Source organism: Pyrgilauda ruficollis, unplaced genomic scaffold (genome assembly GCF_017590135.1).
Source record: "Pyrgilauda ruficollis isolate IOZ18807 unplaced genomic scaffold, ASM1759013v1 scaffold58, whole genome shotgun sequence".
NCBI classification, from domain to species: Eukaryota; Metazoa; Chordata; class Aves; order Passeriformes; family Passeridae; genus Pyrgilauda; species Pyrgilauda ruficollis.
The window spans coordinates 356,901-368,998 of record NW_024527488.1 but is presented as its reverse complement, the minus strand read 5'-3'; the positions used below and the strand labels follow the sequence as shown (position 1 = coordinate 368,998).

Here is a 12,098-nt window from a genome sequence, read left to right as displayed (position 1 = left end):
ACAGCTTCCTGCAGGTGATGGCCACTGGTTGCAACATCTTCCTTGGTGTCCCTGTAGCAATAAGACTGAAGTTGTTTGACCAAGTAGCAAATTCTCTTCACCAAGGCAGCCCAACAACCCGAATGCTTCTTAACCTTTTTTTATTATTATTATTTCTGGAGTTATTATGGATTGAAGGAAAAATTGTTTATCCTGCTTTCCCACGTTGCCCCCACTTGTCTCTTCACAGTGCTTGCAAAACAGTATTTTATTTTGAAACACCTACTGCATGACTTACACCCTGAAAGCCACCAATAAATCATAAGGGAAGTATTTGTTCAATTCATACCGGAAAGTACCATTTTTAGGCTCGTAAGGTCGAATACACCTTGGCAAACGGTGAAACGTAATTCCCCACAGCATTCCCACGGCAGAGCTCCTCACTCGCTCCACCCCCGCTCCGCGCTCCCCTCAGCCCCGCCCACAGACGCAACGGCACCGGGAGCGGCCGGGCAGTTTAACAGGGAGAGAAAACCCTCCTTTTCCCGACAGGCAGCCGCGGAACCCCGCAGGCTGCCGCCCGTTTTGCACGGCTAAGGGGCCCGGGGAATGCCGATTCCCGGAGGGAAAGCCGGCGGGATCGCCTGAGGCGGCGCGCGCCCCCCTCAGCGCGGCCGCGCGCGCGGGAAGAGGCGGGGCCGGGCGGGGGCGGGGCCGGATTCGAACCGGGCGGCGGGGAAGCGGCGGCCATGGCGGCGCAGCAGCAGCAGCTCGGCCGGGAGCACCAGGGCATCACCCTCCGCGGCAGCGCCGAGCTCGTCGCCGAGTTCTTCTGTGAGGGGGCCGCGGGGGACCTCGGGGACCGCGCTGCGAGAGAGGGAGGGAGAGAAGGGTGGTGGGAGGGGAGGTGAGGGGGTGGGAGGCCGCGTCTTGTGGGACGACATGGCCGCCGGCTGGGGCTTGTGGGGGGGTGTGGTACACATCCCTTTCCCTCTCCGTCTAAATCGTGCAGCCTATGGAATCAACAGCATCCTGTACCAGCGGGGCATCTACCCCCCCGAGACCTTCACCCGCGTGCAGAAGTACGGGCTCACCCTGCTGGTCACCACGGACCCCGAGCTGGCCAACTACCTCAACAACGTGACGGAGCAGATGAAAGGTGCGGGCCGGCGGCGGGGCCCTCCCGGCCGTGTCCCTGCCCTGCTTCTCGCGCTCTAAGCGACTGCCCTGCTTCTTGCAGAGTGGCTGTACAAGTGCATCGTGCAGCGCCTGGTGGTGGTCATCTCCAGCATCGAGAGCAGCGAGGTCCTGGAGCGGTGGCAGTTTGACATCGAGTGTGACAAAACTGCAAAGGATGACAAGTGAGTAGCTCCACTCCCATGCTTCCCTATCCCGCGTATCGGGGCAGGCACAGGATCAATGCCATGGACTTGGATCAATGCCATGGACTTGTTCCTTCAAACATTTCTCAGTGCCCTGCCCTCTTGTTTGTCTGCAAACCAGTCATTATATGACTGAACACACAAACAACAATAAAGGGAGAGCAGCTATCGCTTAACTTTTCTAAGGACTTAAAAGTGTCACTACAATCTAAAAATACTGTAGCAAACAGACTACCAGAGCTTAAAGAGAACTGTATTTAGAGGAAATTGTCAGCACAGTAGAAGTTTCTTCTCTTACCACAGTTTTCTTATTTTTCCAGTGGACCACGGGAGAAATCTCAGAAGGCAATTCAGGATGAAATTCGCTCTGTCATCAGACAAATAACTGCCACAGTAACCTTCCTGCCACTCTTGGAATCTGCCTGTGAGTATCCCAAACTGCACTAAAGAAATAAAATGCTTTTGAAAAACCTCAGTAACTTTCCAGCTTTGGAAAATATTTTCTGGTTTTCTGAGGCTTTTTGATTATTACACATCGTGTACCATCAGGTTTGTGAGATATTACGTTGAGGGACTCAGATCAGAACAGAACTTGGGGTGGCTTAACAAATTTGAAGAAATTAAGTATGTATGCCCTGAGGAATGCAAGTTTTCATGAATAATGTGTTCATATGAAGTGCTATACAGAGCTCAGCTCCACAGCATTGTAACATGCTTAAAAAAAAAAAATTACTACACAACTTAGTTTTTGAGAAAACTAAAATGGCCTAACATGAATAGAACTTATTTTAACTATTGCTTTTTTTCATATAACTAGTATCAGTGTAACTTCTGAAAAGCTTGGTCCTTGTCTCAAGTTCTAGAAGATGCTCTTCAAACCTGCCATCTCCTTATGGTGAATTTGTTCTCCCTTGCTCCCAGGTGCCTTTGACTTGCTGATATACACAGATAAAGATTTGGCAGTGCCAGAAAAGTGGGAAGAGTCAGGACCACAGTTCATAGCCAATTCAGAGGAGGTTCGGCTGCGTTCCTTCACTACCACAATCCACAAAGTCAACACCACGGTGGCTTACAAGAAGGATTCTGTTCCCTAAGATGCAGGGGCAAGCTTTGTGTGTGTAAATACGCTGTCACCTTGTATAGTTTCTGTTCATCATGCAGCTAATCTGTGAGCACATCATTACTGTCCTCTTGATAAAGCAGGACACAAAGACAATGTGCCTGTGATTATGTGACACTAGACTAAGCTAGCATAATTTTAAAACAGATTTAGAAAAGGTATTCATGGTCATAGTTCAATTCTTACTTTACTGTATGAGCTAAACTAATAGTGTTAAACCACTGCCTCTGCTAGAAAAACTGCCTAAATCTGGGATTAGCTGCTAGATTTGTGTTCAGATCCTGTAATTTTATATTTTAGAATTATTTTTAAACTCCATTCTGTTAGCAGTCTTAAAAGTCTCTGTAGCAATTAAAATAATCTCATTCCTAGTGTGCCAGTTTTCATGTTAGAAGCCTGGGCTGTTTTATTACCAGAAATAACCCTAAAACGAATCAACCAAACAATTCTTGTACTGCTCTACAATGGAAGCAGCTGTTTATCAGGAAAACTTTAAATACATGAAGCCCTCTATTTTAATGACCACTGGGCTCTAGTTCTGGGGACAGAGTTGCTCTGTGTACGTCTGTAGTGTCTGTCCAGCATTTTCTATGTTTCTATTGTTTTACAGAATAAAGCTTTGAGTTTTATAGTGTTCTCTAATTCAGAGTCTGCACTCCTTCGTGTTTCCGATGGTTTTATGAATGCTACATCCTAGTTTATAACTGTCACACATGTAACATCCAAAAGGCATCCTCCTCCTCTGGTTACTTAAATGTTTCCTTCCTGAGTCTCCAAGTGGTGTGGAGTCCGCAGGAAGTCCATTCATGGATTAATAGTTTGCTCCCACCTAAGTCTTCAAATAGGAGTTTAAATAGTCACAGTGAACCAATGGCAGTGCCTTCCACGGTTGTTGAACAGCACTGGACTCTTCATGTGTCCTTAGCCATTTCTGTAGTTCAAGAAATTAGGGATTTAAATCTCCAGCACTTTCAGACTCTTCCATGGTTTTCTTCATTTCCTTCACTAAATTCATTCCAGCCAGAGTGTTTAACTGGTTTTTCCACTCTTTTACAGTTATGTAGGACCTTCTGTTATAATAATATAATTTCAAAAGTTTATTTTAAAAACATCAATTACATATACCTCACCCCATGACTGTATTACAACCTTTTTGGGCTTTCCTGTTTCCAGGATATCATTCTCCCTAGCAGTCCCAATCCAGCAGAAGTAAAAAAAACAACAACCAACAAGAAAGGCTTGCCAAAAAAATGTGTCTTTAAGGAGCACAAAACCCTTAATTTTTTTAAATAAATACAATCTAGGTACTTAAAAAGTGACATTATTCACTGCTAGGGCTTGTGCTCCAGTAACACAGGAAGACCTTGGTATTTTCTTCTGCCTATTAGCACAATTTTGACTCCACTACCCCTTCACCCCCACAAGCAGGTGCATGTCAAAGAGTGAAGTCTGCAGTAGTGAGCATAAAAACCACTTCTTTTACAGAGATGCAAAAGTGAAATTGCTCCAAGAAGCTCATTCTTGTACCAAACAGAATTTATCTTCTTTAAGAAGGGCCAGCCCAAAGTCCATCTCCATCATCATCTCTGTATTTCTTCTTTTATAGAGGCACCAGCAGTCAAGAGAAGTTGCATACAGATAGATCACTGCATGTAGATAGTGTCCATGAAAGGTACATGTGAAAAGGGACGGGTCATAGATCCTGAAGTTTTCACAAAAACCCTGCAGAATAGGGAAGAAAATAAACAAGAAAGTCATTTTATCTCCCAGGAACCAAGCCTTCATGGAGGTATCCAACAGCATGTGCTGACACCTAATGGGCCCCACACTCTTGATTAATCGTTTCCTTTGAGGTCACTTTTGCAGTGACCATCAAAACCAAGGGAGCATCCCCTTCATCTTCAATGGCAGGCTGGCTGTCCTTAGAACAGAGAATGGAGGATAAGCCTCAGAAGCAGCCCAGCAGGCAGTGCTCACCTGACTAGTTGAGCTGCCGGATGAGCTGGTTGATTGCATCACCTCTGTAGCCAGGCTTGCCCATCTCCTTGAGGAAACCCACTCTGTTCCGCGACGCGTGGCGAGCCACCGACAGATGGAACGGCCACAGGAAGCGGGTTACTCTTTTGAAATACTTCCCAGTTGAGTAGATTTCATGAATAAGGTCTTCCAGACAAATGATACCACAGCCCCCTGCATGAGAAAAGAAAAAGAGATGTCCAGCTGTATCATCTTCCCCCACACTGCTCCAGAATTGCCAGTTCTCCAGTTTGGCAAGATTTTGTCTCTCCCCACCCTTTCAGGTCAGACTAAACTCTCAACACCTAACTCTTTCCTCAATTTTCTCACCCTCTTCCTTCCTCACCTAAATGTTCCTCTATCAGCACGTTGTCTGTCAGAGGCACCCTCTTTTTCTTGATCTTGGCTTGGCCCCGTTTCAGGATGAGCTCTCGTACAGATTTCAGGTTAGGCTGTCTGTGCAGAAACAAAAATCAGATTCTGTAACAGCGAGACATGATGCAGAGGGAAGCCCATCCCACTTCCGTGTGCAGAGGTGGGAAAGTAACCAAATTATGTCAAGAAGAACAATGAGAACACAGACAATAACAAGTTTTCGATATCAAGTTGATTAAGTTTTGACCATTCCTGGAGAAGTAAGGGATGTGTGACAGCAGCTGGAGAATCCAATGACCCCCAAGTGATGGGAGGGGTACGTACCCCCACGCCACGTAAGGCTCCACGATCCGCAGCATCTTCAGCGACAGCGGGCTCAGCTTCACAAACACGCCGGTGTAATTCTTCCTCAGCCGCAGCAACTCAATCACTCTTTTCACCCTCTTAGTCACTCCCTTAATACTGAGGAAAACAGAATTTATTAATAACCACATTTCTCTAGCACAGCAACAGAAAGCCCCAGATCACCTGCAAGGTGACGCAAGGTGATGTCTGGGTTGATCCCACTGCCTTGGCGTGGAAATGACACAACAAAGGGCAGCAACAACAAGGGAAGGAGTGGGGGAAGGCTCTCACTCCACAATCCTCACGACGAAGGCCAGTTTGCTCTCCTGAGGCGCCGCTGCCTGCCCAGGCCTCTGCTCCATGCGCCTCAGCCGGGTGTCATCCCGGCGTTTGCGCCACGAATCCCGAACAAAGGTCTCCAGGCGCCTGAACTGGATCTGCTTCCCCTTCTGCTGCTGCAGACAAAAGGAAAACAAAGTGAGGTTTACATCTGAAAGGCCAAATGAAATGCAGAAGTAGTGAACAATGTCCTTACAGCTTTGGAAGCAGTAAGAAAATAAATTTGATTATCTAAGCCCAAGGGAGGCAGAACTGAGGGACAACACATGAGTTTACACACAACTATTATTTATGAACAGTGAACAAAGAGCTTTTCCGCAGGAAAAATATAAATCAGGTTAAAGACTTGGGATACTTCTAGGCATAGCTACACACACAGCTCAGCAATGGCTGGGAAAGCCAGAAACAACGTGTGGGCAAAACAGATGCTACAGCAATACCCTAGTGTGACTCAAAATTACCCTCCGAGAGAATGCAACTGCATTTCAAGTCAGTTTCTATACTGGCACACAGGCAAGAAAAATCTCAAACATTCATTAAGTATTGCTAATTTAAACAGAACATCCAGCTCACCTGATAAAAAGTCTTTCCATTACTATTAGAAAATGTAAAGCTCCTCTTTAGAATTAAACAGATGTTTAAATGTCTCTCTTTAGCTTAGGAATGAGTACATCCACCTAAGTCATAGTATTTTCTCATACAAATAGGACTTGCAAATGCAAAGCATTACACAATTATATTTAAGATACTCTACTGGTTAAATTAGCAGGCCACTTTAAATTAAAGAATCTAACGTTGTGTGTCTTCTGTTCTATCTCACCTTGTAAATCACCCATGAAATGTGTTTGAATTTTCAAAGCAGGCAAACCTAATCAAAGTCTTATCACTAAGGTCCTTTTTGTAATGAGAATCTTAAGGAGTAGCTATTTAATATTATTGCTTATGCTCCCACCTTGGAAATACAGCAAGCCACTGATGCTTTTAAAAATGTAAACATGGTATCAAACAAAAATGGCAGGAGTTTTGCACACAATCCCACAAGATTCACTGGGAAAGCTTTAAGACAGACACCTACTGTATTACCTGGGGTACAGCAGAACAAGTCTCAGATTTGGAATTAGAAAGGTTTGCTGTGCTCTGCCAGTCTGGAAATGGCACAGTGTACACAGGGAGTGTCTGCACTAGGACATGTGCCACCTCACACACGCAGAAAAGGCTTCACCATGACCTGTGCTGCCCTAACAGAGAAATAACTCTAAATGCCCCCTCAGAAAAGCACGGCTTCCACGCAAGGTTTCAACACAAGGGTGGTTTCAGACAGTGAAATCCCAGGGCAGCAGAGACAACCCAGCAGCGCTGCAGTTTCCCACATGTGGCTGCAAACACCGATCCAACAGGAACAACTCACAGTCTTCCATTTATTTGTTTTGGTGTAATAACCTGTACAATTCTGTCCTCTTTACAAGGCTCAGAGACACGGAGCTGTTGAGGGATTCAAGCCCCAGTCGGAAGCCCAAAGACGACCCCTAGCACCCCTCTCTGAGGGGCCCGACCATTCATTTCCCAGAAATTTCAAGGAACTGTGGTTCCCTGCTGCGCAGAACGAGCTGGGGCTGCAGCACCAGGCTCTGCCGGGACCCGCCGTACCTTGCGTTTGTTGAGCAGCGCCTGCTTGGCCTGGGTGGCCTTGATGGCCAGGTACGCCTTCCTCTTCTTCAGCAAATTCTCCGGCACCAGCGGGATCCGCCGCCTCGGCCTGCGGGCGGGACAGCCCGGTCACATCCCAGCCCATTCCCGCATCCCGACCCCTGCCGGGCCACCCCCGCGGCCGCCCCCAGGCCGCGGATGGCGGCAGATCCCACATTCCCTCCCTCGCTGCCCCACTTACTCCTCCAGCTCCGCCATATTGCCGTGTCGCCACTGCGCATGCGCGGGATGGGGCGGGGCATGGCCGCTCCCCCTCAGGCGCCGTTCGCCTGCCCGGTGATCATGGAGCGCCGGGAAGGGCTTGGCACCGGGGGGAGGGAAGCGCTGCTGGCCGGCCCTGCACTCGCCCAGGGGCTTCCACACGCGGCGAGCCTGGGACAGGAGGGGCCGCGGGGACACGGGGTGTGACAGCCGCGTCACCCGCAGGTGGTGCCAGAGCTTCACGCTCGGCTGGATGGTGTTGGGGTTGTTCCTGGTGAGCCGTGCGGGATGGAAAGGGATGTGTGACTTTACGCTCTGATACCGTTCTCATTTACACTGACCGCAGTGTCCTCTCACCGCTGAGCAGCTCCAGCCTTGCTGGGAGGTTCGGTGCTGCCAGGGTTTCGCTGCTCACCTCGGCGGTGCTGCAAACCTCTACAGCACTCTACATGAGCCCACTTCTGCCTTGACACCTAAAACATGAAAATCTCTATTTAGGAACTCGATCCCAAATGCCAGGAAGAACGAGCCCTCAGTGAGCAAACCCATTTCCCCAGTTTTTGGATATGAGACACAAAGCAACAAGCTTACGAAATAAATAATCTGAAACTTTTCCCGTAACTACACAAATTTCACCCTGACGTATAAATAGAGCTGGAATCCCTGGTAGCTCACACCAGAGAAAGTGGCCTATTTAAATGTACAGATGAACGTGCTTTGTGTGACAGGAGGGAAATGCAAACAGCCTCTCGGTATTCCATCATTAATGGCCAGGAAACAATAAGTCAGTAAATATTTGAAGCGCTGTTGCTATGAAAAATCTCCCAGAACAGCAGCATTCCGAGGCTGACTCGCTAAACTTTAACCAGTGGTTATATTGTTTTAATGAATGGATAGTCAAATGCCCCTGTTTGCAGGGATACCCAGGAAAAGTGTTCCCACTTTCCTAGACAGCAACCTGTTGCACACTGGCCTTCAGCACTCTGAACTTCTGCACACAAAACTTTTAGGGCTCCAATTCCAAAAGCCAAGTCAGGAGATGAGGTGGGATGTCAGAGGTCCATGAAACTTCTTGACTTATTTTCTCATTCCATGGGTATAAAACCCCATTAAATTAATTTCAAATCCCACAAAATCTTTATTGATGCTGTGTGCAGTCTCAAAACAGCAAAAGGGCTTGAGGTCCCATCACTCTCATCATTGAACTATGCCCCAGTCTGAAATGTGCCTGTAATAAATTCTTTATAGACAGAGCCAAAGAAATTATATTTTGTTCATTTCACCAGTGATCTAATCCTGAGGATATTTTGATAAGGAAAGTACCTTGTGGTCTTAAATTGTGCCTATTTTCAGATCTTTTAAGGAAAACGTTTATACAATTTGGAAAGATGCCCAGGAACTGCTCCATACACACAATCAAACCAATAATTAATAGAGAGAAAAGCTGGGTTGTCCAAGACTTTGTTTCATGAAAACCACAATCATATGGAGATATACTAATATTTCATAAAAACATTTTTGAAAAACATTGTTGATAGATGCATGGGTTTATTATTTTCGAAATAAGCATCCTTAAGATGGGCATTTTTGTCAGAAATTCTGCAAATTCACTGCAGAAGGAGCAATGTGGGTATGAGACTAACACAGATGTGTACCCTCAGTTAGTGGCACCTAATACATCAAATTGAAAAGGCTAAACCATAAAACTTGTCGTTGTGTCTCCCTAGAAAAAAAAAATTGAGTGGGGCAAAACAATTCATTCTTTAGTGCCACTAATTTATCAGCATTAATAGAAAATATTCCAGTTGCAAAAGCTCGATTTTACAATAACTATTGTGAATAATTCCCTGGAAGGAAATCAGACTACTAATAAAGCCCTGGCACTGTTCACAATTATTGTCCCTGGAAATTATATCTGGAGTTTGAAGTTATGAATATTAAATTACAGTTTTATGTCTGTCAGAATGTTCTGACATTTTCTAAAAGAGTGGTGGTACCTATTTACAAGTTTCCAAAGTGAAACATTTGTAAGAATTAAAATGTAAATTGATTTTGTTTTACTTCTAATGCACATGTAAAGGCCTGGCTAATGAACCCGAAATAGAAAAACTGTTTTTCAATTACAATAAACAGCAATGAAAATAATTTATTTTTCTGTCTTGTCTATAAGAGAGTGCACATGGTGGCTGCAATTTGAGTGTACAACAAATTTAATTGTATCTTAAAAGAAAAGTGGAGTTAAAAATAGACATCATTATATGTGGTCTCCACAGGTCTCCATGACCTCTCTCCTTCTTCCACAGGGATGAAAAGCTGCATTTTATTTGGGAGAAAGACCAATTCAATTATGTCTGAGATGAAAGACAGTGAGAACAGAATAGGAGTCTTTCCCACACTCAGTAATTGGGAATCCTACCTCCTACCTAGATTACTTTTTAATTGAACTTTTGAGATAATTATGCCATTTAGGTTGTGGAAGCATATTAATAAGTACACCACAGCATAAACTATTCATAAAAATACTACAGACTGGGGAGCATAAAAAGAGATGGAATGGAATAACCTAATTAGGAAGTTTATCATGTCAGTGTAGACAAAACAGGAGATGTTTTGTATACACAGATAATACTCTCTGTTCTAAACCTCAGTGATTGTGATACAATGGTGGTGGGTGGTGGATGATAACTTTTACTCTTTTTTTTAAAAAAAGAAAACAGTTAATTATTTTCCTTTTATGGCTCTGGTTACTGACACAACTACGTAATATCCTTTTGCAAGTTCAGTTTGGGAGACTAGGGAAACAACAGGCATGAGTTATTTCAGCAGAAACAGGAATCAGAAAAGGACTAAAACATCACAGGTGAGAAATGACCTGCAGTAATTAATATAAAATCACAGCAGAGTAGTTTCACTGGTTGTAGCAAGGCTGAGCCCTGAAGGATGTGTGGCCCTGAGTGCTGACAGTGCAATAGGGCTATAAAGGTCCTCTCACTTTTTTCCCTGTTAATTTATGTAGGGAAAGTTCTGATTGGAATATTTGATTTTGCCTGCTATTATTAGTGACAACTGCCCAGTCAAGAAAAAGCTACAGAGTGTTGGTATTTGGCCAGGAAATACTAGGCAGGGAAACACAGAGAGATGGAGAAGGAGGGATGTCAGTGGTCACCTGTAGCGTTATCCCAAGAAAGGGGCTCTGTCCCTACACACAGCAGAAAAAAAGGCAGGGAGGGGGTAGTTGCAGGATTCTCCTCATGGCACAGCAGTTGTTATAAGGCTGAGTGCTAAGGCAGTGAGACAGCAGATAAAAGTCAGTAAATTAAAGTGCAGCAATGTTTCACAAATTTTTCTATGAAACGATGGGTTCAAGGTGAAATAAGCTTGGGAGTAGGGTTTTGGAATCACTAGAGATAGATAAAAATATCAGCTTAATGCTTAGGACAACAGAACAGTAATTGAAAATTATTAGAGAAGGGGTAAAGAACAAAACAGAAACTGATTCCACAGTGTAGCCTCTCACACCAACATTTTGGGTGCTCCAGCTTTGGTCAGTCGCCTTTCTTCCATCTGTCCATCCCATACCTCCACCCACCTTCCCTCAAGACAGACTTGGAAAAGATTCAGAGAAAGAAGATCAAACACAGGGAATAGTTTCCATCTGTGGTGCAGTTACATAGACTGGACCTGCCAGCTGGGAGAAAGGTGCCCGAGGGAAGATAAAATAGTGGGTAAAATGATAAATGCTGGGATAATTGCTCTCTCTTTCAGCACAAGAGGAAGGGAACAGGAGAAGGTAGCAGGAGGCAGGTTTACAGCAAATAATGTGTTTTTTTCAGCACATGAACTTGCATTGAAGCCACTGGAGGAGTTACACATTCCAGACATGCATCCCCACCCACCTGCCCCTCTCCCCAGTGGGCCTGGCCTTCCTGCTAGCTCAGCTCTAAACTTTCCATTCAACTGAAATCTATCCTATTTTAGATTTGTCCTTGCTATTATAGCCCAACATGAATGAGAAAAGGCAGACAGAATCAGTTTCTTTCCCTGCATAGAGAAGGGCTTGTTTAATCTGAATGCACACCCTCCCTTCTCCCCTGTTCAGCTGCACTGTGTCCCATTTTCCTGCCTTTGAAGTCCATCCTCTCCAGTCTTTAAAGAGCTTTGGATAAATGCATCCTGTTCCTGCAGTGATCTATTATCAGCACTGTCTAAAAGCTAGAAGGGTGAGGCAAATTTGCCAAAAACCTGAGGAGAGGTGGAATAAGTGAGAAGGGAATCAATATCTGTGTAGCCCCAGGCTGCACTGCCCAGACCACAGCTGTGGGGAGCACCTGCAGCAAGCAAAGCCCCGTTCCTTGGTTCCAGCAGCTTGGAGCGTCATTGTCCAGTTGTAACAGTGACCCATCAGCTGGCAGGCTGAGACTGCAGGGGCACTCCATCACCTGGAAAAAAGAGGTATGAGATGAGGGGAATGCCTCAACAGGAATAAACCACAGAAATCCAAAGCAACGGTGCTGCTCCTCTGGTCTGTGCTCAGCAAGACTTGACTCTTCCTTGAGTGTTTTCCATAACCCCTGGTGGGATCAAGGCCTTTCCATATCAGATGCTGTGTTGTCACATCTGAGAGAGTTTCTGAC

General features: G+C 45.4%; 2 protein-coding genes across 2 annotated transcripts; one reads left to right on the top strand and one right to left on the bottom strand.

The window, feature by feature from the left end:
• The first annotated feature begins 478 nt into the window (after positions 1-478).
• On the top strand, positions 479-3,706 carry MAD2L1 (mitotic arrest deficient 2 like 1). The gene is made up of 5 exons (XM_041482335.1): positions 479-813; positions 992-1,138; positions 1,220-1,340; positions 1,682-1,785; positions 2,283-3,706. The coding sequence occupies exons 1-5, from the start codon at positions 729-731 to the stop codon at positions 2,453-2,455; spliced, it is 630 nt and encodes a 209-aa protein (XP_041338269.1). The 5' UTR covers positions 479-728; the 3' UTR covers positions 2,456-3,706.
• On the bottom strand, positions 3,563-7,554 carry RPL7L1 (ribosomal protein L7 like 1). The gene is made up of 7 exons (XM_041482333.1): positions 7,445-7,554; positions 7,204-7,312; positions 5,509-5,672; positions 5,197-5,334; positions 4,844-4,953; positions 4,459-4,671; positions 3,563-4,203 (listed from the first exon to the last, which is right to left on the bottom strand). The coding sequence occupies exons 1-6, from the start codon at positions 7,459-7,461 to the stop codon at positions 4,463-4,465; spliced, it is 747 nt and encodes a 248-aa protein (XP_041338267.1). The 5' UTR covers positions 7,462-7,554; the 3' UTR covers positions 3,563-4,203; positions 4,459-4,462.
• Between the last annotated feature and the right edge of the window lie 4,544 nt (positions 7,555-12,098).

What these genes read in the sequence shown, in the direction of transcription:
- MAD2L1 (XM_041482335.1), top strand. Translation starts at nt 729, where the DNA reads ATGGCGGCGCAGCAGCAGCAGCTCGGCCGGGAGCACCAGGGCATCACC. An exon ending in GCTCGTCGCCGAGTTCTTCT is followed by an intron (nt 814 to 991) that starts GTGAGGGGGCCG and finishes TAAATCGTGCAG; the next exon opens with CCTATGGAATCAACAGCATC. An exon ending in CGTGACGGAGCAGATGAAAG is followed by an intron (nt 1,139 to 1,219) that starts GTGCGGGCCGGC and finishes TGCTTCTTGCAG; the next exon opens with AGTGGCTGTACAAGTGCATC.
- RPL7L1 (XM_041482333.1), bottom strand. An exon ending in CGCTGCTCAACAAACGCAAG is followed by an intron (nt 5,673 to 7,203) that starts GTACGGCGGGTC and finishes TTTTGTCTGCAG; the next exon opens with CAGCAGAAGGGGAAGCAGAT. An exon ending in TTCGTCGTGAGGATTGTGGA is followed by an intron (nt 5,335 to 5,508) that starts GTGAGAGCCTTC and finishes TGTTTTCCTCAG; the next exon opens with TATTAAGGGAGTGACTAAGA.